The sequence below is a fragment of the Cavia porcellus genome, unplaced genomic scaffold (assembly GCF_034190915.1).
Source record: "Cavia porcellus strain 051 isolate PalLab524CR breed Dunkin Hartley unplaced genomic scaffold, mCavPor4.1 scaffold_12, whole genome shotgun sequence".
NCBI classification, from domain to species: domain Eukaryota; kingdom Metazoa; phylum Chordata; class Mammalia; order Rodentia; family Caviidae; genus Cavia; species Cavia porcellus.
Window position 1 is genome coordinate 48,860,955 of NW_026947495.1, and position 25,582 is coordinate 48,886,536.

At 35.8% G+C, this 25,582-nt stretch overlaps 1 protein-coding gene across 6 annotated transcripts in view; it reads right to left on the minus strand.

Annotated features, from left to right (window-relative positions):
* Positions 1–25,582, minus strand: part of Pla2r1 (phospholipase A2 receptor 1) — a 135,063-nt gene that overhangs the window by 454 nt on the left and 109,027 nt on the right. For 2 of the 6 annotated variants that reach the window (XM_063259142.1, XM_063259145.1), the window contains exons 21-30: positions 21,017–21,134; positions 20,206–20,336; positions 19,688–19,835; positions 16,424–16,662; positions 14,487–14,655; positions 13,162–13,299; positions 12,407–12,523; positions 11,057–11,233; positions 8,449–8,481; positions 93–8,333 (exon numbers count right to left, since the gene is read on the minus strand). In XM_063259142.1, the coding sequence (XP_063115212.1) occupies positions 8,116–8,333; positions 8,449–8,481; positions 11,057–11,233; positions 12,407–12,523; positions 13,162–13,299; positions 14,487–14,655; positions 16,424–16,662; positions 19,688–19,835; positions 20,206–20,336; positions 21,017–21,134 (1,488 nt within the window). In that variant the 3' untranslated portion in view covers positions 93–8,115. Of the gene's footprint in view, positions 1–92; positions 8,334–8,448; positions 8,482–8,532; positions 9,552–11,056; positions 11,234–12,406; positions 12,524–13,161; positions 13,373–14,486; positions 14,656–16,423; positions 16,663–19,687; positions 19,836–20,205; positions 20,337–21,016; positions 21,135–25,582 lie in introns of those variants that run through there. The other 4 variants (XM_063259144.1, XM_063259143.1, XM_063259146.1 and 1 more) reach the window with 4 other exon arrangements.

Genomic DNA, 25,582 nt, shown 5'->3' on the forward strand with positions numbered 1-25,582 from the left:
ACCTTATGAATAAGACTTCCCTCATTTGTGCCCTTCTAAAGCAACATTCCCAAGCCACCACTGCCCCAATGGAGTCATACACAAGACTTGGAAAAGGCATCACAACATCAGTTTACTGATTTACAATTAGAAATTTAAGGCAAGAATACTCACATAATCAACACTTCTCTCAAGCTTAATGGGAATTTTAACCAAAATCATAGATGATTTTCTTTATCATAGACAATCATTGTCATATGAACCTAGTATACAAAGTTGGGAAGTTAGACATTCTTTTAATACTAGGTAAATGTACCCTAAAGACTTACCTACTAGCTAAGAATTTTTGGTCAACACGAAAATGGAACAGAGGAAGTTAGATTTATGACAAAAGGGAAGATGGTCTTATAATGCATCCTTATCACTAGAGAGAATTCTGAGAGCCCTGAAATCCTAAATACCCATCGCACCTTTGAGAGGCTTGTTCTCTTTTCCCTAGATTGCTGCGGAAGCCTGTCGTCTCTGGCTTGCTTCCAAGGGGCACTGTGTCCTCCCTTCACATCTTTGTTTACAATCTTGATTTTCTTCTTCAGAGATGTTTAAGCAAGCCACAATCTGGGCAGGTGGCTAGGGGAACTATTCTCTATCTTTTTGGATTATTTGTGCTCAGATATATTCTGTGTGGATTTCAGAATTAAATTCCAAGGGAAATTCTCACCTCTTCTGTTTGGGGTAAGCCTCAAGCACTAACAGTGAAAGAAGTGTATGATTCAGCTGGAGTGTTGGTTAGTCAAGTCTTCTGTGGAACAAGGTCCAGCCTAGCAGCTGTGCCCACTGATTTGTTCACACATTGAGTGCCAGATAAGTGTGTTCCCCCAAATCTCCTTATGTTAATTTTACTAGATACTGTAATTTTACTGTTTAATTCTATGACCTAAAATGAGTATGAAGCAAATTCATTTATGAAAAATAAAATGAAAACTTTTCAAAGACAATACATATCTAAAAATTTTGTATTGAGCAAGACACTTTGAAATACAGAAAACCATTACACTGCTTTAGAGCTTGCAATTGAATTGGTCTAACAGACATTTTAGAATTTTAACCCACTGAAGACTGTAAACAAACCCTTATAGCAATGCTTTAGGTGCCAGGCCAACTAAAAGCAATATTAAAACAAATGACACATTCCCAACATTGAAAGGTTAATAGATAATATGTATTTGTTGTTTTAATGGAAAATAAAATGTGTAAGATAAGTATATATCTATTTAACTTTTATGCTCCCTTGGTGTGACTGCGTTTTTTAATTCCCTAACTGAGGTTCCAACTGAGCTGAAAATGAGTGCTTCAAAATGCAGTCTGTGTAGCAGCAGTGTAACCACCAAAAACTACTACACATTGTAGTAGAAATGCAAAGGACTATGTTTTGGTAATAAATGCAGGTTATTTGTAAAATATAACATTAACCTACCCTTTATATGCAATCATAGCTTGTCTTATAAAGCTATACCTAAACAAGTAGGACTTCTTTCTCAATGTTTTTTTTTTCCCCTACATTTTCTTGGGAAGTTTAGTATGACATGCAATGTAGACTCCGCTGAGATTTCATTGTTTATCCCCATTTCCCTGAGCTCTTTAATCTTTCCCATGGCCAGGAGCCCTTGCTTCACTCCAGTACACTAACTGAGAGTTTAGTGTGCAGAGATAGGTTTTCTTTGGCAACTTTAGGTGTCATACAGAGTAAAACGGGAGTGAATGGTCACAGAGGTGTTCATTAAGGAGTACCAGTGGTGATAGCTTGGGTAAACACTTCTCTATTAATCTATGCTCAGTCTTGAAAAAGTCCCTGCTTAGCCTCCAAAGTCCTTGGTGACTCATTCATTGAGTAAACACTTCCTGTTAGGTTCTCAACTTTCCCAAGTCCTTTCTACGAATCTTCCCTTATTCTGTCTTATTTCCTGTATCTATTTGCAGTATGACTGCAGCAAGAGCCCTCCCTGCTCAATCCCAAGTCCATGAGCTAAGTTTCCAAAGTTTCTGTGTCCTAGGAAGGTAAAGTTTAAGCCAGACATGGTGGCACACATATGAAGTACCAGCACTTTGGGAATCTGAAAGAGGATGGCAAGTTTAAGCCTAGTTTAAGCAATTTGATGGGACCTTGTTTCAGAGGAACAAAAAAAAAAAAGAAAGAAAGAAAAGAAACATGGGCTGGGGATGTAGCTTGGTGCCAAGGCCTTGAGTTCAGTACTCAGCACTACAAAGGAGATGGGCGAGGGCAAGAAAGTTTAAATAACTTTTTAGGCTAAGATTTCACCAGTTGTGACCAAGGAGCTCCAGTAAATTTACATGCCACCATGTGGAAACAATAATAAAGTCACAATTTTAGGACTGGGGGAGGGGCAGGAGGAAATATAAAAGCAGTTCTTTTCATAATTTGTCATATTAAATTAAAAATATATTTATTTGAAAAACAGCCAGGTAAATATACACTAAATGTAAAGTAAATAAGAACCTGACAGGAAGAAATGGAAAAGTGCATTTTATATTAATTTTTAAGTCAATTTCCACTAATAAATGGAAGCATAGGAAGCAAATTAAAAATAGCATAGATCAGGATGTCTTTTTTTTTAAAGGAAGACATCATATTGCTACTCATAATTACAAGAAATGGATGATTATGTTTTAGATGAGTTAACTTTGGTCCATCACACTAACTTCATGGTGAGAAGAAAACAGCACTTGAATGATTTTTTTCCCCTTAATTTGTTCTAAATTATAGCAAAGTGCTCTGCAAGAAGCAAGTGCTTGTGTTAATTAACTCTAAGTAAAGAAGGTCACTGGTATACATAGGGCTCATTTTGTGGTTTTAGTTATAGATTTTCTTCTGCAATTAGAATTCATCATCAGGCATTGTAGGCATGTGCAGGTTGTCACTTTTTCATCTAGCACTTCAGAAACGGTCACATTTATTGGTTTTCTAAAAACATTTAAAATGTAATAACACTAATGGGAGACTGACTGGGGAAATAACACAAATGTTTCAAGTATACCATATATAAGCATACCTGGAGTACTGATATTATTCTGAGTTTTGGTTTTATGGTTAAATTTTTAAAATTGCATTTAATTATTGTTCAGTACTTCAAAATTTACAACATAAAGAATTAACAAATCTGAATGTATTTTTATGTAGAATTATAAGCACAGAGATGAAATCATAAATGCTATAAATTCTTGTAAATAATCCATACTATCAAAAATATCATTAGGCTTTAGAGAATCCTAAGCAGCTAAAGACAATATTTATAAAAAAAGATATGACTTTTTAATGCTTATTGCTAATGTTCACTTAGATTTAGTTTCTTTGAAAGCAAGCCATCATTTTTATTTCTAAGTATTTTATGAGTCATTAAACATGTTATTTGTGCATCAGTTATATATACATTATATATTAGATTTGAAATTCCTTCCATAAGTTAGTATTTGAAATCCATGTATGAGCAACAATCTAGATTTATTTGCCTCTTCTAATCCACTCCAATATTAACTAAAAATCATCACCAGCAAGCTAGCTTTAGATGTATTCAACCACAGTACAAAGGTAATAATGTACTCTATGCCATTCCTGTGATAATCTTTTTTTCCTGGAAATTTAAAAGTTAACACAACATTGGTCTTTTTTCTCTGAACATAAAACTAAAAACTTGCTTTCTAACTCAAAAAGATATTAAGAAAGCTGTTTCACCTAAAATTTCCTATGACTTAATGGGTTCCCTGTAATCCTGTTAAGCCTTTTTCTTTCTGACAGAATTAGTACCCCATCCTTTTTCTGATTCTGTTCCTCCTATTACTATTTGTGTTACTTGAATAGCAGTATTCTTATTATCAGACCAGTGAGCCAAGTAAGACACTGCTTGGAAAAGCCTGGTTTCGTTTTTTAAATTCAAACAAGTATGTTAATATTTTTTCTTATCACTTGCTTAGAAATCCAAGATAGATAAAGCACGTAACTTTGTAATGAGTTTTTCACCTAAACAGGGTAAAAAGTCATATTTTTACCAAAAACCTGTACTTTTTTCATTTTCTTTCACCAGATTTTTTTCTCTACAAAAACGTTTTTTAAGCAATAAAAATGAATTAAGTTCTCAAGCAAAGACAGTTACAGTTCCTGTGGTTCCATTGTATAATAAATATAAATTCAGATTATTAATGTGGGACACAACTCATTTCTTGTTAGTTCGTCCTAAATGTATGAACAAATGGAAAGACATGGGGCTTTTTTCTAAGTTTATAATTCCTTTATTTTCAGAAACTTAATCATACCAATATTGTGAATTTTCTCTTTGGTACCTTGGAGAGTTTTTGCAGGGTAAGTTGTCATAGAAAGATTTGGAGTGCAATCCATGCCCCCTTTCTAGGTAGAAAAAAAAAATTTGTGCAAAGAGAATTGAGAAAAAAGAACCAGCATGACACCTTGATTGCATAGATGTTCTCAGCTAAGTCACTTTAAAGAAGAAATAATACATGAAGGATAAAATTCTAGAAGTTGAGATCCTTAAAAATATCCATGCCCTATATCCCTTGGAAATCACTGTGCACCCTCAGAACATGTGTCCTGAATTTGAAGACTGTGATTTAGAGAATGTGTTCCAGAAGTTCGTGGGGGATGGGCATGTAGCTGGGTGATAGAGAACATGCTTAGCATGGGCAAGACCCTGGTTCAATCTCTAGCACCAAAACAAAACTAGATCAAAATGCAAAAAGACCTTATAAAAACTACATGATTAATCAATGATAGGCCTTCATTTAACTTGTTCTGTCACCCACAGGTAGATCTATTAGAAAATTCCAAGGCCTTAGGAGATAGCTATCTAGATTACATAGGAGGCCTGGATTCCTAAATACCTGAATGAAGCAAAGTCCTCTTACAGTTCATGAATGAGAAATAAATTTTTCCTATGTTTCACTTCCAAGATTTTGAGATTGTTTGTTACAGTGTTTAGTCTGCCCTGACAAAGGGAGTAGCTAATGTTCCTGAGTAATGTCTCATCACCATGAGGGTGAAGTGGCCTTGTAGTCAAGAACTTCAGTGTCCAGACAGGGCCTCAAATGGGAGTCACAGCCAGTTATCAGGAAATGAGACCATACAAGAGACAGCCAGGACAGGACCAAATCAAAGAGAAAGATAAAAGCTACTCCACCTACAACTACATAGCAGTTGCCAGCAGAGCTCTGGAGTGGTTAGAAAGCTGCTGTCTATGAATGCCGTGTAACACCTGCAGTCGGTCTCCTCCCAGTAACGGACAGACGGCAAGTTCTCATGAATCTGTCATTTTGAGGAGAAAAGAAAACCCGGGGCTGAATGTCTATCAAACAGATCATCCCAACCACCTGTGATAGGAGTAGAACTTGCAAATAGAAGAAAAATTTAATCTGGAAGAAAACTATTGGAATCAGAAGAACTCAAGATATTAACTGAAAAGTCCAAGCTTTTCTATATCCTGGATCTATAAAGATGCTGAGGTTAATCACAGAAAGCAATTGATTTTTAAAGGGAGGAGGCATTAATTATGTGTAAGTTTGAGATCCAGGTTTTTTTTTTTTCCTCGTCATGTTGTAGCTATGAAATACAGTTCATATTTAAAATAGATGTGGAAAAATTATAGAAAATGTACATACATAATTGATAAAGCAGTATATTTTAGTATTTTCTATTTCTAAAATTTCAGCAGTGGAAAGGAGGGCATGGTTCTGTTTATGGGGGACCCCTTCCCTGGAGATATAGTGCAATACTAATCACTATGAAAATACAGAACAATACTGTTTCTTTCTGCAAAAGCACTTTCCTAATGACATATTTTACCAAGTTGGTGTGTGTGTGTGGGGGGCTTTGGCTGGAAGGCTAATTGATACAGTTTTCACCAAGTCCACTGAAAAGAACAGAATTTTAATTTCACTAGACAGATTGTTAAATTGAGTTTTATACCATCTGTTTACTTCAAGCCAATTATTCATGAGAGTCTTAAATATATAACTGACATACAATATAGTATCTTTTTTAAAAAATGAAGTCCTAAGACTTAGAAATATTGTAAAAGTAGGTTGTCCTAGTGTGTGACCTACACAGCAGTGTTAAAAAGCTGCTATAAGAAGTTGCACTTACTGCTCCAGGCCACACAATCCACTTCCTCTGAGCACGCTCTTCAATCATATTTCCAAGGATCTTGGGTTGCCATTTAGAAATTCATTCATATTTTTGCCCGGAGCTCCCCCTTGTGACTAGTTCCCACCAGCATTCAGGCAGTTGGTTGTGATAATTAAAATGCACACTCTCAGGAAGGTTCTGAAATTCCCCATTTCCCTCTGTCACAGGATCTTACTTAATTTTCATAATTTCCTGCTATTTTTGCACATTGACTTCTTTACCTGGTTACTGTCCATCTTCCCTAAATAGAATATAAGTGCTATAAACACTGAGATGTCCTGACTTGCTTGCCCTAGTACCCCCACTTTCCAGAATAGCACTTTGTTTTTATGTAATCTATGTAATGAGTAAATTTAAATATTGATTATGGAACCATTTTTTCTTTTTCAGACACTGATGAAGGAAGATTAAGTACTTGGTTTTATTATTTACCAACAATATCAATTATTATTAATCTACTAATCTATTAATCATTATTAACCTACTGACTAGTCCAACACAAAAGGAGATGGATCCTAGAAGTCATAGTATGTTACAAAGGACAATTAAGTCAATCCATTTATATAATAATGGTACCTAGACTGCTGCTGGAGAGTAATTCATTAAGTATCTCTCAGTATGTCCTTTAGCCTGGTTTTAATGGATCTATAATTCAGATCAATTTTCTCCTTTTGAATTCCAGTTATATTTTACATCTTTTGGTTAAGAATTTATGTATCTTTAGTTCTTAAAATCCACGAGTTTCAGCAGTATTCAAATATTAATATGTTCTTTTACGCTTATTTGTAAGATACTTTAAAGTATCAAACAGCAATCATTTAGCAATTGAAGTTTTTTTATCTAGTTTTTAACTATATGGCTGCTTATTAGAGTGTGATGTTCACCAATGTCTCTATTTAAAGAAATGCGACCAAAATACATACAATCCCTGTACTCAGGAGGCTGAGCCAGGAGGATTGCTACAAATTTGAAGCCAACCTGACCTACACAGTAACACCATGTCTCAAAAATCAAAAAGAATTTTTTTCTTTTTAGTTTGAGAAGTCAGGCCCAATAGAAATGAATATTACTCTAAATTAGTTGAGAGCCCAGAATCTGTTTTTCTTTCTTTTATACTGGGGATGGAACCTGCTAGTCCTATCACCCAGCCTGAGTTACATCCTCAGCCTTTTTAAAATATTTTATTCGGAGACAGAGTTTTGCCAGCCTTGAACTTGAGTCCTCCTGCTTCAGCAGAATCTCTGGGATTACAGTCATCTGTCTCCGTTCCCAGCTCAGAACCTGTCAGTTTTAAATTTAAAAATTAGCATTTTCCAAACCTGGCTATGAGAATGATTAAATTAACACAAACAGAAACTCTCTCAGAAACCTTTTTTCTCTCATATATAAAATAGGGGCCAGGGATTTAGCTCAGCAGCATAAGTGCCTGCCTGGCAAGCACTAGGTTGTAAGTTCAATCCCTGGTACAAACAAAACAAAATAAAATAAAAACCAAAAGATCTTCTCATATATAAAATTGATTTTAAAATTTTCTTTGCTGTACTTTTCTCTCTTTTAATTGAATGGGTGTAAATGTCTGAATAGGCACCATCTTAGTCTTAAAATTCCTCCCAAATTTTAGTAGGAACTTAAAACAAAAACTGCTATTCCCATTGATTTGTGAGTTTGCACACACAGGAAAGTTTCCTTTAATTCCTCTCATCTTTCTGAAAATTCTCCTTTCTAACAATGGATCAGTTTACAGAAATGAGTAACTCAAAATCCATGTGACGTGGTTATAATTAAAGGCTGTTAATCACTCTATGAGTAATTAAAGTAGTGAGACTATTCACATTCTAAGGGCATCGGGTAAAAGGGAAACCCAGACAGGACTCCTTTGGTCTTTCTTACTATCACCTTCACTGCTGAGGTGTTCTCAGACTTTGTTGTCATTGGTCATTCTTCTCGAGATCAGATATGACAATATTTTCTTCTTCTAAATGTACTGTACTCAAGTTGGTTGTAGGATAGTAAGGGTTGCCAAGCCCTGTGAGTCTCTGGAAGAAGTTACTATTCCTCTTGTAGATGTAGAAGGACAGTGTGGAGATGACCAGGATTACTGTCAGTGTCAGCGCGATTGCCAGTGGAACTGTGCTGTGACTGGGCTCTGAAAGACAATAAAGAAACAGAAAACCTCAGTGACAATGAGGTAACAGAGATACTGTCACATAGTTGCTTTCTATTTTACTATTTCTAAGAAAAAGCAACATATCACAACCTACCTTTTCCTGGAAGCTCCTTTTCAATGCCAATATCTAAAATCAATAAAGAATTATAATTAATGTTTTCAGCAAAATTATGCCACTACATATAGCAGGGTTCAATAAACTATGGTGTATGTGTCAAATCTGGCCACTTACCTCTATAAATAATGTTTTATTGGAACTCAGCCAATTCATTCATTTATATATTGTGTATGACTGTTTTCATGAAGCAATACTCGAGCGACAGAGACCACATGGTCCCTAAAGCCTAAGTATTCACTCTGTGGCCCTTTGTAAGACAAATAGGTTCCCCTGGATTATAGTGTTTATTATTAGTGCTCACAAATACAACTCGTTTTTTAAGCCAAAGAATTTCAGTACTATGGTGCAATAGAAATACAAGAAAAATCTAATGTAGATTTTGTCCAGCCAGGATAACAACCTGGCTCTGTGCAAGGATTTCACATGAGCATCTTCTTACCTTTATCACCTAAAGAGAAATGTGATACAGGAAAAGAATAACTCTTCCACTTAAAATGTGAGCTAGCCCTGTTTTAGGACTTTCTATCATACAAACATATGTCTTTCAAGTAGACTATCCCAGATTTGAAATTGAAATTTTTGATCTGGGTAAAGGCCTGAGGAAGATGTAGATGATGATCCAGAGGAAGCTCAGTGAATATATCTGCAAAAGGAGGAGACACTTGGATATCCTAGTTACACTCTCTCTGAAGGATGCATAAGAAACATCACTGTTGTTAGCAATAGCGAACCACAATTTTATTTTTATTTTTATTTTTATTTTTATTTTTTTTTGTCGTTTTCATTTTTTTATCGGTACCAGGGATCGAACTCACGACCGCCTGCTTGCAAGGCAGGTGCTTATGCCGCTGAGCTAAACCCCCAGCCCGCGAACCACAATTTTAAAAAACTCCAGTAATTTAAAAATGTGAGGTAATTTGGCATTAAATTATTGAAAATATTGTGCATAAAAGTACTTCTTTATAAAAGACCATTAAAAGATACTTATCTTCATGATAAGGAAGACATAGAAGGAGCATTTAGGAAATTTTCAGTGTACTCCTTGATGGAGCCTCAGTTTGGACAAGTATGCTTCTCATCTGTAAAGAGGGGATATTTTAACTGCTTCACTACCTTGGGAAGTTGCTGTGAGGATGTGAGGATACAAGATGTGTTGTGGGAGCTGGGGATTTAGCTCAGTGGCATAAGAGCCTGCCTGGCAAGTGTGAGGTCCAGAGTTTGATCCCCAGTACCAAAAAAAAAAAAAAAAAAAAAAAAGAATCTGCTTTTAAAAGAGGTGTTGTATATTATTAAAAGTGTTGAAGTCCTGTACATACAAGAAAACACTGGGTGTTTCTGACTTGTTCTTGATACTTAGAGTCTGGTAATAACTTAGGTCTACTATTTGTTAGCTTTAATCAGGTTTCTCACACAGAATTAATACTAGTGCTACTAAGCCTTTAAATACTGGTGTCCACACCCACAGATTGTCTTCCCTTTGTTCCTACTGTCTAATCAGTCTCCAGTGCCTGATGGGTCTCTCTGTCTGTTTGTTCCCTCCTTTTCAAGTTCTATCACTGAGATTTCACATGCTGATCTTTGCACTGGATGAGTGCAATTGTGTTGCAGGGATCCACAGAGCACACAGCCGGTTCCTATCTCCTGCATTAGGCAGTTCAGTCTATTAGCCTGGCACTCTTTGCAGCTGGCTCCTGCCTCAGTAGTCAATTGTATTCCCATTACCCCAAACAGAAGCCTTCTACTCCAGTCTAACTCATCATTTTCCATTGCTGCCTTTGACCATTCTAGGCCTTTTGTTTTTCCTGTTTCAGCATCTAAAATTCCCTTCATCCTTTGAGATTACAGAGCCTCATCTTTAAAGACTTCTTCAGCAGCACAGGGAACAACAATCCCTCCTTCCTGATAAGAATGGCATCTAGAATATATTCTGATTACTACCCACACCTTCCCGCCATCCATGATCCTTCTTTACATCTTATTGTAGAAATCTTTGCTGTTGTTTGCAGAGATTGAATCTTCTGGTTTACCTTTCTAAAATTAAGTTTCATCACTATACACTAAGTGTACTTTTCCAAATGAAGTTAAATATGACAAATTACACTTTTATGACAAATTATACTTCCAACAGAAAATTACATCTACTTGTTCACAAAAACATACACCAACTATAGAGGTTCCATTTCTTGAGACTGAAGATGGAATTTTAATAGTCTGAGTAGCAACATTTAGTATATGTGTTCTGAAGAGAGCCCTGAGTAGCAACATTTAAATGAAAGTTGCTAGTTTATATTCTAGTTCTCTTTGCTTGAGGTAAACAGCCTTTTTGCCTGTTCAATTAACAGTCAAGATGTCACAAAAAAAGTCACAGAGTCTTAATATTTGTAAGGATTTGTTCCTTCACATCAGTGAAAAAAGGAGCTGTACATTTTTTGGCTTATTTGCTATAGAATAGGATGATAATTCCAGGTCCTATCAAATAATCTCTGAATACATGGATTTAATGTAACCTTTAAATGTTGGAGTGGTGGGTTAGGGTTAGTCAGGGTAGAATCAAAACGAAGAATTACCCTCTGATGTTACCAACCTGCCTCCATTTTACATATAAACCCCTTTTTGTCTTGACACGGGGATAACTGCCACACTCCATCAGGGATCCGCAGGGCAATGCACTGGTGGGACTTGAGAGGCTCCAAATCTGGTTTCCGAATGCCCCAGTTTGACTGGTCTGTGGGTGTTCCATCAAACCACTTGATGGTTTCATCTGTGGAAAAATTACTGACTTAATGATGAAGGTGAACACCGTTATGAGACATTCTAAGTCTGAAATGAAGCAACGTAAAAAGAACCTCCAAAATTTAATGAGATTCTTTTGGAAGCATCTGCCTACCTCCCTAAGCACAGTCATGTACCCAACATCAAAATGTAGGTATTAACAAAGGTACCTTGTGAGCAATCCTCTGTTTACTTTTGATGTATTTTTTTCATTTAGTTCATTTAGAGTATCATTTTTTTTAATGGAACAGCTTGAAATTGTAAATGTTCCATGTAATTTTTAACCAATTTAAAGAAGCCATTTAATAAATGAAAGTAGTCAATGTAAAGAAAGAATCCTTTGAAGTCCTAACATCTATGTCATTACAAAATGACTCACTTTCTAAAGAAATTTTACACTGCATTTTAAATAGCAAGCCAGTAATATACCAAGAGAGTAGGGCGAGGGGAGAGATCACCCTGGGCCTAGGCAATAAGGTATGCATGGGGTGCACTGTCTGAAAAGAACTTAAAACTAACAATAATGTTAACTAAAAGTCAGCCTGCTTTTTATTATCACCATCTGCTAGGAATTCTAAATAATGTCAGTGATTAAGATATCCCTTGCAAGGGTAGACTCACCCACTGCCCTGTACACCACTGCAACAAGCTCTCTATGCCAATTAAAACAATTTTCCTTAAAAGCAGTACCTTTCACTAACCATCAATTACATAAAGAAAGGAATACCATGGTTCCATTTTATTACAAACACTGCTATTTATGAGTAGAAAATAAGAATTCTAATAGCACAGTTTATCAATGAAACATTTCCATAACTTCACTGTGCTTTTATAATGCTTAAGAACCAGGAGTGTTTTCAAGTCAGTATGGGTGTGAGGCGCTGCGACGGAGTCTGTGAACAGAGTTCCAGCCAAGCATCTTCGCAGTGAGTATAAAGTTAAACTTGTTGTTTGTTTTGATGTCTGTTATTCTGGGATTATTTCAGAGAGCATAAAAAAGATAACAGTTGTTTTTGGAAAAATGGCTTTAGGATTCATGCTACTTTCTTTTCCCAGCAAATGTATCCAATGAGAATTTTCTGCTCACAGATGCCATTATCATCAGACTTAACAGCCATATATTTATTTATGCCTTCTCCTCATCTCTACTCAAATCACTTACTGTTACTATCAAGTTGAGCATTCAACCAAACCATCTGGACAATAGAATCAAAAACTAAAAGCTCTTCTAGGAGAAATAAATTTTCATCTTCATCCTTGATTGTTAACAGATTAGATCCTACAAAAGAGAAAAACAGCAAATGAGCAAGTATTTGTGCTTACACATACATATAATTTTTATAATGTTTTCTATATCATTACTGGTAGAGTTCAGGCTATAATGGTCAAAAATTTTATTATTTAACATGGCGTGTATATGCGTGTGTTTGTGTGTGTGTGTATACTTATGTGTGGGCACTTGACTGGGGGTGTCAATGAGAGCCTCACACGTTAGATATATGATCTACCACTAAAATATAAACTTACCCCCAAATTTCCCTCATTAATAAATGATTTTTGATTAAAACTTTAAAGGAAAGCCATATTTATTAAAATTTATCTGCTTGTCCTTAAGAAATTAAAGCAGTGTTAATTTTAGACAATATTAAAAATTCATAATGCAAGTGCATTCAAAAGGAACTTTTTCCTGGGAAAGTGCAATATGCTGAGAAATCATTTTATCTTTTCAAGTTCTAAACTGGACATTGAGTTGCATATATTAGCTGTCCTTCCAACAAAGAAACTCATTAATATGCATTTTTAATAGTTTTTCATTACTCCTAATGTCACTAACTAATCAGACAAACGAAACCACAATGCTTACTGAAATGTCAAGAAGAAGCACATAAAAGCATTTTGCCATCACAAAAGAATTACCTTCCTTTTTGCAAAATTCATGAGCAGCCTCAAAACTCATATGGTCTAGGAGTGTAGAAAAACTGTAGCAATTACTCTTAAATTTTACCCAGGGAATAGATGTTTCTGAGCACATTGGGTGTCCAAATAACTTTATCTCTATGAAGAAAAACCAGTTATGATTTCAGGCTGGAGATGGGATTCATTATTGAAGTAAATATTGCATTACATTCTATGAAAGACCAAGATAAATACATGTGGTAAGATTTTCATGATTATAAAACTTTAGTCAGTTTTTAGCATTTCTGTCAGAAATAATCCTTACCTAAACATAGCAGGGCATATTAATACATAGTTTACAGCAAGGGTGGGACATCTGAAAAATGTGATTCTTGGAAATAGTGGCAGAAAAATGATGCTGGCAAAGGCATTTCTAAATGTACAAAATACATTCTATGTAGTGCTGAGTATCACTTGGTAATAAGCGTAAGTGAGAAAATAATGCATTTGGTAAAGTATCACGCCATAACATAAAGGAAACTTGAGGGAGCTTTACATCAGAGAGCAAGTGAGGCAGTCAGGCACAACCTGCTGAGGTCCTGGCTTCACCTTTTCCTATGTGTGGCTACATTACCCGAGGCCCATTACCCCACATGTTGGTTTCTTTATAAAGGGAGCTAATAATGATACAATTTTTACAATTTTATAATCTTCAATGCACTAGTGCCTGATACTTCCCAAGCACTCAATGAATTTATTGTTTTCAAAAAAGGAAGAGCAGGTTTTACAGTACATTAGGAACAGAATTAATATATATTATATATTCTTATATGCACAGTTAATCTTATTAACTAATCACATCCTCAGTCATAGTCCTCTACCCATGCTCCTGATGTTTGTTTCTTGTCTGATTTCCCTTCTTTCCCTTACCTGTAGCCAGTGATAAAGGTAAATCTCAACATCAGTTTTACCTCACATGTACCCAGTCTTGCCATCCCTCTATTTTTGTCCAGATTTTCTCCTAAGAAGGTTTCACCATGTTCTATTATCGCTCATGCATATCTCAGTCTTTCAAGGCCATCTGCACTTTCATGTCCTTCAAGAAGCCATTCTGTAATTTCCCAAATGGATAGGATGCATTCTTTCCTTAAGAATCCCACACCCCTTACCATCCTATTTGAAAGCCACGGCTGGTGGAACAGTTATTTGTCTTTACATCACTTATGAGGCCAGAGACTTCTGCACAGAGACTTCTCACTACTCATGTCTGTACCCACGGTGCAATGCAGCCTTGCACACAATAGGTGCACAGGACATATTTCCCCACTCAACATAATTGTACCTACCAGAGGGAACGTAACAAATGGCACCCTGCAGAAATGACTCGCAGGCTGTGCTATGCCAGCGTCCATTTGTGTCAGCAAAAACACAGTCACCAGAGAAGGATGACTCTTCATCTTTCCAGAAAGTGAAAGAGGACTTGGTGCCATCTGACCAGCCAAAATTACGACCATTCTGTGGAGGGAAATTGAGTCATCATCTCCTTGGCAAGACTGCTGGTGACATTACCCAGTGCTGTCCAAGCATCCCATATTTTCCACAAAGATTTTTATTTCCCTACTTTTTTATAAGACAGTTTATGAATACAGCCTGACCAAAAGGAATATCTACCATTTGGCTTTTAGGAAGCCTTGGCTTTTTGCCACCATAATTTCTGAGTAAATAATCATAGGGAAGTAGGATCAAAACCTTGTTTCTTTATACCAAAATAAATTCCAGATTGATCAAAGATTCAAAGATAAGACCAAAACATAAAAAGGTTAAAGAAAACTTAGCTAAATTTTTAATATATGTTTGGTATACAGAGACTAAGTTATACAAAATGCAGAGGCCACACAGCAAAATTGACTGCATAAATTTAAATTATTTTGATACAAAATAAAAACTACACAGTACTGTTCTTTCACCCAACCCACTGGCAAAGATTAACACTTTGATAATATCAGATGTTAGTAAGGATGTAAAGGAAACCTAGTAATTCCAGGCATGGCGGCTCACACTTTTGTAATCCCAGCACTTGGGAGGCTGAGGCAGGAGCATTGTTGAGGTTTAAAGCCAGTTTAGGCTGCGTAGTAGGTTCAAGGCCAGCCTGAACTACATAGCAAGATCCTGTCTCAAAAACAAAAAACAAAACTCAAAAACTAGATGTTATTATATGGAGTGTAATTGGTGCAGACTCTTGGAGGATGATTTGGCACTACTTGTCACAATTTAAGTGTGCTTAGCAATTTCATTTCTGGAAATTTACCCTAAATGTACAGATAGTTTTTTGTTGTGTAAAAATGTATTCTCAGGAGAATGGTTTAATAAATTATATGTGGCATAGTATATTCTTACACTTTACTGTTCCAGAGGATGCATGAGATTTTTACGTGCTCAGGAGGAAAATTATGAAAAATATCAAATCTAAAAGCAAATCCAAGGAACACATACATGGTACAATCTCATTTGTGTTTTATACATATTACTCTGTCACATGTGCATGATGTGGACAAACAGATAATTTCTAGATGATACACAAGGAATTGCTTATAAGCGGAGTAGAACTAGGGCTTAGGATAGAATTGAACTTACTTAACACTACTTGGGTATAATACTTTTATTTACAAATACCAGAAAACAGAACCAAAAACTTATCCTCCAAATCTCTCAATATCAGAGCAAAAATCCCAATCTCAAACCCCACATGTTAAATTTCACGAGGTACTGAATTAATTAACAATCTACTTTCTTTCTTCCTTTTTTTTCTTTTTGGTACTGGGAATCAAACTCACAACCTCGCTCTTGCCAGGCAGACACTCGTGCTGCTGAGCTATATCCCTAGCCCTGGCCCAGCAATCTACTTTCTAGGCAGGAAATAGAAGTCATTTTTCTTGGGGATTCCTGATATGCAACAAATTACCCCAATACAATGCTTGAGTTCAAGAAGTGTTCAGAAGCATAGATGTGTCAGGACTCAGGGAACTTTAGGGGAGCTTTAAGTCTAAAAATTAAGCAAGTTATTGTTTACTTTAGAAAGATAGACACTCTTATTTTGTAGTCATAGTCTCCTCCTAAGATTAGTTAGCAGTTTTTGTGTAAATCAACTATTTAAACCTTACATTTACTCTTATTACTAGGAAGTTATTTTCCGTACTAATTTCAGTGGCTATGTCTTGTCACTAAGGCAGTAGATGTGAAATTCAATTACACAAAGATGTTCTAAAGGACTTAGGACACCTACATCAGTGGTGAACAGTCCAATCCAGTGATCATATCCCAGCCGGTTGAGGATGACAGTGAGGAAGGACTGATGATACTGGTCTGCAATGCTGACAAGTTCTGCTCCATGCATTATGCAGGTTCTTATTGCTGCATACCAAGTCATATTTGCATTAATTATTTTGTAAGTTCTGTCTCCATATTCTAAGGTATTGGGGACTGGGTACATATCTGATGCATTTACACGGGGTCCAGAAGTATCTAGAACAAGAACAACAGCATCTTTGTAGCATCTGATGAAAAAAGAGAAAATAAAACTTACAGATCTCTGTCACCATGACCCATATTGATCGGGGAATTTTTCTTCCAGAATTGACTATTTTGAAATGAAGATCTTACCTGAAAGTACATACTATGCTAAAGAATTAGAACACTTAGGGAATTTAGTAAGTGAGTTTCTTTAAAAATATAAACATAGACTGAATCATTTCTGGCTTTTTCATTTATGACAACCCTTTGCCAAACCAGCCACTCTTTGGTAGATAATCTGTTTAGTCGGGCTTCACTCTAGTAGGTACATGCTCCAGCAGACTCCATACTTAATAAGGGACTATTAACAAATATAACACAGTCATAGATTGCATTGAAAATCTAATTTTACTAGCATGTATTCTCAGATAAAACACTTGGTTAACTTCTGACCCTGTATGACTATCATTACCATTGGTTAATGTATAAATTCTAAAAAGAATTTAACTCAAGTTAATAAATACTACAAAGACACACAACTGCTATAATCAGTTACTATCAAGGCATCACCTTTCAGAGTCCATCTCTATAAATCTAAAGGCAGTTTTTCCAGCACGTGATAGCGGGGCCTGCCTGTTCACCAGTGCCTGTGACCAGGTGAGCGGCAGCCTCTGTCGGGCCCGCAGGCTCCCTTTCACTGTGTGCACCTGCCTTTTTGTTTGGTACTATGCTATGGGCTGGGACAGGCTGAATGAGGCAAAGCTAAAACATGAAAACAAAGTTAAGTTTCTGTACTACTTTATCTAAAGTGACTTAATTCCTCTCTGTTTACTCATTTTACTATATTTGAAACCCCTGCAAAGGAGCGTGCTGAGGTGTGGATATGGCCAAAAAGAAAAAAAAAAGGATTAAGCCCTTCGCTGTCCCTAAATAGCTGAAATAATCTTGGGTAAATTAATTTCCCTAAACTCAAATTTCTGGTCTATGAGAAGTTAATGAAGTCTGCTTTAGAGAGATATGGGTTGGAATTCATTGAATTATGCATAGAGGATACATACTGTTGTACCTGGACAGGCAGGCACTCAAGAAATGTTGTTTCTTGCTCTCTTCTCTTGCTCTGGTCAGACTCTCCCACAGTGAAAAGTCGAAAAGTAGGAAACTGACTTTTCCTGAAACTGCTATCTCCATATAGCAATAGCACCCATTGCAAACAAAACCAAAATGAAATTTTTCTATTAACCAACTAACTTGTGATGGGTTGTGTTTTATCAGTTTATCCTTTTCTAGAGGTCTGTCAGTCTACGTACCCAGTCTATGGTTATTTTTACTAAATTAGTGCAATAACAAAGTAGCTATTTCAAAATGACAAAAATTAGTAAAATTTTAAGTAATTGAAATTCAGTGGGGTGTGGTGGTACATGCCTGTAACTACAGCATTCTGGGAGGCTGGGGCATAAAGATTGCAATTTCAAGCCCACCTTGGGCAAATTAATCACTTAGTAAGACTCTGTCTCAAAATTTAAATAAATAAATAAATAAATAAAAAGGACTGGGATGTAGCTTAGTGCAAAGACCCTGGATACCACTAAAATTCCTCAAGACCCCTTTAAAAATAAAAGTAATTACAGTTCTTTGTATATGTGACTCAAATGTCAACTTCACTATGTCCCTCATTCAGTTATACTTCTGTACTTTTATCTATATGAATTTCTCCTTAGGTAATTAGTTCCATCAAATTACATCAACACATAAGTGATTTTCAGCAATGTGATTTTTTGCTCATTGCTCTGAAAAAGAAAGATCTATTGAAAATGAGATTCTAAACCAGCAGGGTTAGATCTTGACTTTGCCTTTATCTTTCTTTTTATTCATATCTCTTTTATCTCTTAGTCAGATAAGCACTTTTAGGCTCAAGCTTAATTTGAGTACATGTGGCAAATAAAGGAGTAAAATTTTTGTATTCATTGTAATTTACAAGAATTTGTTAAGTTGAATAAAACTTTCATAATAATAATTTGTGACACTATCATTTGTTCAACATATGTTAGGAACTATAATGAGCATTATATATACACTCTTTTCAGAGCCAATGTTTTTAACCACCATTACTCTCTACTACTTTCAAAAGAACACCTATAATACTAAAGAAAGGAAGGAGTAACAGAGCAAATTTAAAGAAGAGATCACTTTCACAGTGGTAGAATACAATCATCATATTTGACTGAGAGTCCTTAAGTGTGTTATTATTTTAAGCCTGAAGTTCTTTATCTATAAAATGGGGAGACTTTGACCTATTTCATTGTCTTGAGGATTTTTATAGCTTACTGCTTATAAGCCAAAGGTACAGTGCCAAGTTTTTCATAAGAGTGCAAGCACATGGTATGCTGATATTCTTTCTTTCCCTCCAAGGCTCCTCCCCTCCAATATTCTCTTATTATTACAGATTTAGTATATTCTTTCAGTTCCTAACTGCTAGCTTAAATGACAATTAAGAACCAGAAATGGAGCATTCCTGGAACTGCTTTGCTGAGGATGGAGTGACACTTAGTAAGCAGAATTCATGCTCCAAGTAAGCACACATGTGCCAGGCTGCCCAGAGTTCCGCACAGCCCCAGACTCAACGTGCCCTCCCGGAGCAGTGTGGTATAGATACCCGGTACTCAGTGAAAGCAACAGTTGTAGCCAACATGAAGGTCTTTTCTTTACAAGGTAGCCTTTTAAACGCATTATAGCTTCATTAGAGTATCGGAAAATAGACTAAGACAAATATATAATCCTAGAACAAAGGAACAAAACTACAGGCCTAAAGTGAACGCATACACTTGGCTACCGTCAAGTGGCCTTAGCAATGTTTAGAACACAGCTAAAGTACATAGTCCAAGGGTGGCAGGGGTTAAATGACTAAATATATGCAAATACAATGTACAAATGCTTTAGAATGTTAGCTGTGCAAGTTTGCTGTACAGCCACGTAAAACAAATATAGAAGATAGGAGGGTCAAGAAAATGAAAGGAATCAAAACTCAATTATGTCTTACCCTGCATTTTTTCACAAACAAATCCATAGCTTTCTTTTCCACAGTCTTCTAAATACCATTTTCCAGTGAAGTGAAAATTAGGATTACTTGACAGCAAGGCACAGAGTGAAGTATGTTTGTGAACGTCTGTGGTATGATAATTTGGAACCTTTAAAATAATATACATGTTATAAAAATAAGGTAATGTAACATTATAACATTGAAGTATTTATTTAGAACATAATTGCAAAAATCAAAACACCACTCTTTTTATTTATAATTAGTAAATTTATTCACAAACCGCTTTATAACTTCTACAATAAATAATCATCATGATGAATTATTACATTCATACATGAAATTGTATGAGTAAAAACTGACATTTTTTTGGTATCAGGGATCAAATAAAAGTTGACACATTAATAAACTAAAATAAATTTATATATATATATATATATATTTGAAAGAAATAAGCTTTACTAAACAAGTCTTGAACAATATATTTTGTTACAATAATTTTTAAAAAACTTGCAACTTACATTCACTATATCAAATGGAGACCAGTTAGAATAAATCACGGGCTTTCCATTTAGCCATTTCTCATAATCATCAATTTGTAACCCTATCCACACATTAGTGGTGTGGCCAAAAAGATTCATGGTAATGAAAGCTGAAAAATAGGAATACATTATCTAATTGAATACCATATAAACCATTTGGGTAATCATCAAATTCTCTTTAGAGCTCTGATTGTATTTAAATGATAGCAAAACTTAATTAGGAATCAATTGTAGAATTTGTTACTTTGTCCTTGTTAAGGTAATGCAGTTTCTTTCAGTTTTGTTTCAAATTTGTTTTCAATTGACAGAAATTAGCTCCATAACCTGAGATTCCATCTATCATTAACAGGGCAATTTCCAGTGTTTATTCAATGCTTTTTAAATAACAGAGGACTTACCTACTATAAGTAAACTAAAGTACATAATTGCCTACATATCAAATAAAAGTGTGTAGTTTAAAGGGATCTAAAAATTACCCCATGCAATTATAGCAGATTGTACTTGGGATTATTTTAACAAATTTGAAACAGAGATCATAAATAAATCTATTCTTTTGAGCTACTGGTAAAATCCAAACCTCTAAAGTCCAGCAATTGATAAAGCAATGCAGTATACTGACTTTTTATAGATGTTATGACATAAAACCTTATGAATCACACTGAAAAATTATGTGTCATCAACAATATACTATTTCAAATGTTGACTTGGAAATACTAATGTTCTTGAATATTTTAATTACTACTTGAATAAAAATGATTATTTTGGCCCCATGAGACATGGAGTACCCTACCTTGTTCCACTTCACTTTCTATGGCCACCAACGTTCCACCCTTGGCAACGCAGAAATCTAGAGCTCCTGTCCAGTTCTTTAGATTGCTTGGGTCTTTGGGGACCACCACTAACAGGCACTATCAAAAAACATCAAAATAAAGTGTTAGTTTCTGTATCTTTTCTAAATGAATTAAAAGTGTCTCAGAGATACTGAAGATCAGCCTTGAAGATTCTCATAATTTTCCTGGACATAAAGAACTCATTTTTCTTCCAGCTCCTCGCAAAGTGACACAAAGAAGAGAGCTTTCAGGGCACATCAATGACTTGCTACCTTTGCTAGGCAGAGCTCAAGCAAGGCTATGTTTTATCATGCAGGATCTTATTCTTGCTCAATGGAAAATAGTCATGTTACTAAAAAGGAGCCAGTCAGCATGCAAAGTTTGCAGTGGCAAATTTAATCTCAAAAGAAATCTGGGAGTGACAATGATCAGTTTACTTACAAGCATACTTGCTCACCTTGCCCAGAAGAGGGATGTTGGGAAAGCAATACACATTACCTACTGAAACTCACTAAACCCTCCTGAGTCAGCCAGTTAGTGACTAAGTCAGTTGAAAAATGCCAGGGGGAAAAAAAGAGTCCAGTGAGAGAAGAAGCAGCCAGGACAAGACTACAAAGGAAAAACAGGAGGTCAAACAAAGGGGAAGGCTGCCACTAATGTTCAATGGAACACAAAAAAGGTTGTGGGACTCATCAATAACAGTTCATTGTTACAGCAAGAGTCGTGGCATAAGATTTTTGATTATGGGATAGAATGAGAAGTGGAATGATACATGCTAAGTGGGACTGGCAGGATCAAAAATAAGGTTTTTCTTGCTCTGTGAGGCTCAATGGAATTTAAATACATTGGTAGGATCAAATGGCATTAGACAAAAGGGAGAAATCAAAGAGAAAGGCCAAGGTAGACAAAACAATATGCCAGAAAAGTTAGGAGAGATTTTATGCAAAGGAATTTCCATCTAAATTTGCCTCTCTTGTGCTCAGTTCCTAATGTGATAAACATAGCTAACCCCAGCCACTGATAAATCTGATCCAAAAAGATCTGTTACAAAATAATTCTAGATTGTGATAGAAACGAGAGAGAGAGAGAGAGAGAGAGACAGAGACAGAGACAGAGACAGAGAGAGCAATCCTTCTCTATTATACTTTCAAATAATTATCTTTCTTCCCTGAAATTCTTTAATTTCTAAATTTGTCAGTTTTCCATCATCAAATACTTCTTAAAAACAGAGCAACTGTCTTACTGTTCTTACACACCACATTAGAGAATGCCCCCTATAACATTTAGGGCATAAAATGAGTCTAAACTGGTTGCCAAATGACATTCTCATATACCCTAGATTTAGCTCAGTGTTTTTTAAACAGGGTCATTTTGCCTCTCAGGGCATATTTTGAGAAAGCCTGGAGACATTCTGGGATGTTACACATTAGGGGACGGTTCTTATTGGCACCAAGGATGCTGTTGAACATTATATAGTGCATCAGACAGACTCCTTCCCTACAGCAGAGAATCATCAAGCCCCAAATGTCAACAGTGCCAAGATAATCCCTTCCAAAGACCAGCTCTGATCATGTCATTCTTTAAATCCTCAGGGGTTTGCTATTACTTTTAGGATAAAACCTGGAAACCTTGATCTAGCCTGAAGTAGAGTTACCAACCAAGACAGAAATGCATTTTTAATTCTCCTGGTCCCTTTTGCCTTGTTTGCTTCACAAAGAAACTGAATTGGCTTTAAAGGAGTTTAATTTTATAACAACTATCCTTTCATCTGTTTCTTTTCATTTTGTCCATTTCTTCCAATTACAAATTCTAAAGAGTGGCACTTCCTAATTATTAGAAAGTCTTATCATTTAATGTGAATTCACTTTGTGCTCAGATAGTCACACTAATGAAGCATTCATAAATACCAATGAACCTCACTGGTTCACTTAGCCCAATAAATCTCTCCAGACAAACACTACCCTCCTTAATTTCCCCACATATTTGCTTGATAGTATGGCCTCCTACAATCATAACTTGATTGTTTTTTTTTAAATGTAACATATTTACTAACACACTCCAAAATTATAGTATTAATAATTAAATAAGGCACAAGATGGAGTGTATCATCCTTAATTTTAAATTGTCTACTTATTAAATTGTAAAATTAATTTTGAGTTTAATGTATCTCTAATTATCATTGTAGATTAAGAAAGTCTTACTATATTGTAAATGAATTTTGAATGTAGAATTATTTTTGTCTCAAAATAATTTCTAGCTCAGCATTTGTAAATCTTATTCAAGATCTTTCCTCTGAATGTGATATTTTCCTAGTGTTCCTGCTGACATCAAGTGATACTGACAGCACGCATTTACTTAAGTCTGAAATCTGAGTGAGATCCCCTCTCTCTGACTCCATCACTGTTATGGTTTGAGAGATCCCCTCTCTCTGACTCCATCACTGTTATGGTTTGAGAGATCCCCTCTCTCTGACTCCATCACTGTTATCATGCAGTCATGGAAGTGGGCTTCTAAAGTTTGTGAATGACTCATTGTCCAGTGCTGGGATTATGGATGTGAGTGCCAGGTGGGTGTGGCCTACATATAATATAAGGGACTGAAAGACTCTTCTCTCTGTGCTCCTCTTTTGCTCTTGTTGCTCTGCTGCCATGAACTGTTGCCTGCTATTATGAGCCACTCGGACTTGGAGCTAGCTGATTATGGACTGAAACCTCTGCAAACTAAATAAGCCTTTCCTTCTCTAATTTTGGGTGTTGGGTATTTTGTCCCAGCAATGACAGAAAAGTAACCAAGACAATTACCTCTGTAGCCCCTGTCTCAGAGAATACCTTGTTCTCCCATTCTCACTGTCCCGTAGTCTCTGCCAATACTACCTTAGCTCAAACTACTAATCTTTTGCCTGGACTTTTGCAATAACTGGGATGCTACCCTTCTCACCCTTGTCCCACTGTAGTTTAAAATCCTTCAGGAGTTTCCCATTGTTCTTAAAATAAAAACCAGAGACTTTGACATGATACTACCTTTGCCTACTTCTTTTGTCTCACTTCCCCCTAGTCCAGCTCTCTATTCTTTAGTTTATGAATGTCACATTCTCCTCCACCACATGACCTCAGTGCATGTTACTCTCTTTACCTAAACAAGTCTTTTCTGACCAGCTCAATTAGGTCTGTCATTCTGTTATATACTTATAAAATTATGTAACTTTTTGAGTTCTCTACTAGAGGTGCTAGGGATTGAACTTAGGGCCTCATATCTGGCAGTCACTCTGTCACTGGGCTATCTCTGCAGTTTGAGCTGTATACATTGCTTTAATACACAATTATTTAAATTATAGTTATTTTCTTGATTGATTTACTGAAGTTTCTTCTCTTTGTAGTTTGTAAGCCCCCAATGAGAAGGCATTGTGGTAGTTTTTGAGCTTCCAGTATTTAAGAGTAAAGTAAATGAATGAATAAAGTGCTAAAATTCTAAGGAGAAAAAAAGAGGAGCAAGTCTTTTCTCTGTGTGTGTGGTGCTAACGATTGTACTCAGGGCACTTGAACTCTGCTATATAACTAGACCTTTTAAAATTATTTTGAAGCAGGGCCTCACTAAGTCACCTGGGGTAGGCTTCAACTTGATCTTCCGTTTTAGCCTCCTAGAGTACTGGGATTACAGGCATGTACCACCACATTCAGCCGAGGAGAGTATTTATAGGAAAAAACTGTGCTGTGTATGGTGGTGAGTCTAGGAGAGGGACAAAGACATTGGATTCAGGTCAGAAAACATGAAGTTGATTCTCAGTCTGATCCTTATTTTCTGTAAACCCTCAGAATAATCATAGTTTCATTAGCATCAGACTTTGCATGCACAAAATGGGAATAGTAATTCCATGTATTTTAAAAATCAGTAAAGTAAGAAATACACATGAAATAATCCAGTAAAATCAGCCAACTGGAAGCAACGTAAACATCTATTCATGGATAAACAAAATGTAGTTTTACATACAACAGAGTATTACTTTTCCTTAAAAAGGAAAAAAATCTTGTAATATGTTATAATACAGATGAATCTTGAAGATATTATGCTAAATAAAGTAAGGTAGGCACAAAAAGATAAATATAGTATAATTTACTCAAGGTATCTAAAATAGTATTCATAAAGAAATATAAAGGTTTCCAGGGACCAGGTAGGAAGAAAGCCCAGGGAGGAGCTGTTCAGTAGGTAGAGTTTCAGTTCTCAAAATTGAGAAGGATCTGGAGATTTTTTTCACAGTCTGAATATACTTAATGCTTGTAACTACATATATGTTAATGCTATATGTATATGTTAATGCTTTAAAATGGGCAAGATTCTCTTTTATATATATTTTATAAATTAATGCAATATACAAAGTATGATCAACAGATTTGTACAGGCTCCGTGTGGCTTCATTTCACACATTAAGAATGAAAGGAAGATCACAAACGAGAAATTGGTTGTCCACAATTGAAGAGCAATTGCTTATTAGTATATGAAATTATGACACAGTTTGAGTTTTTGATTCT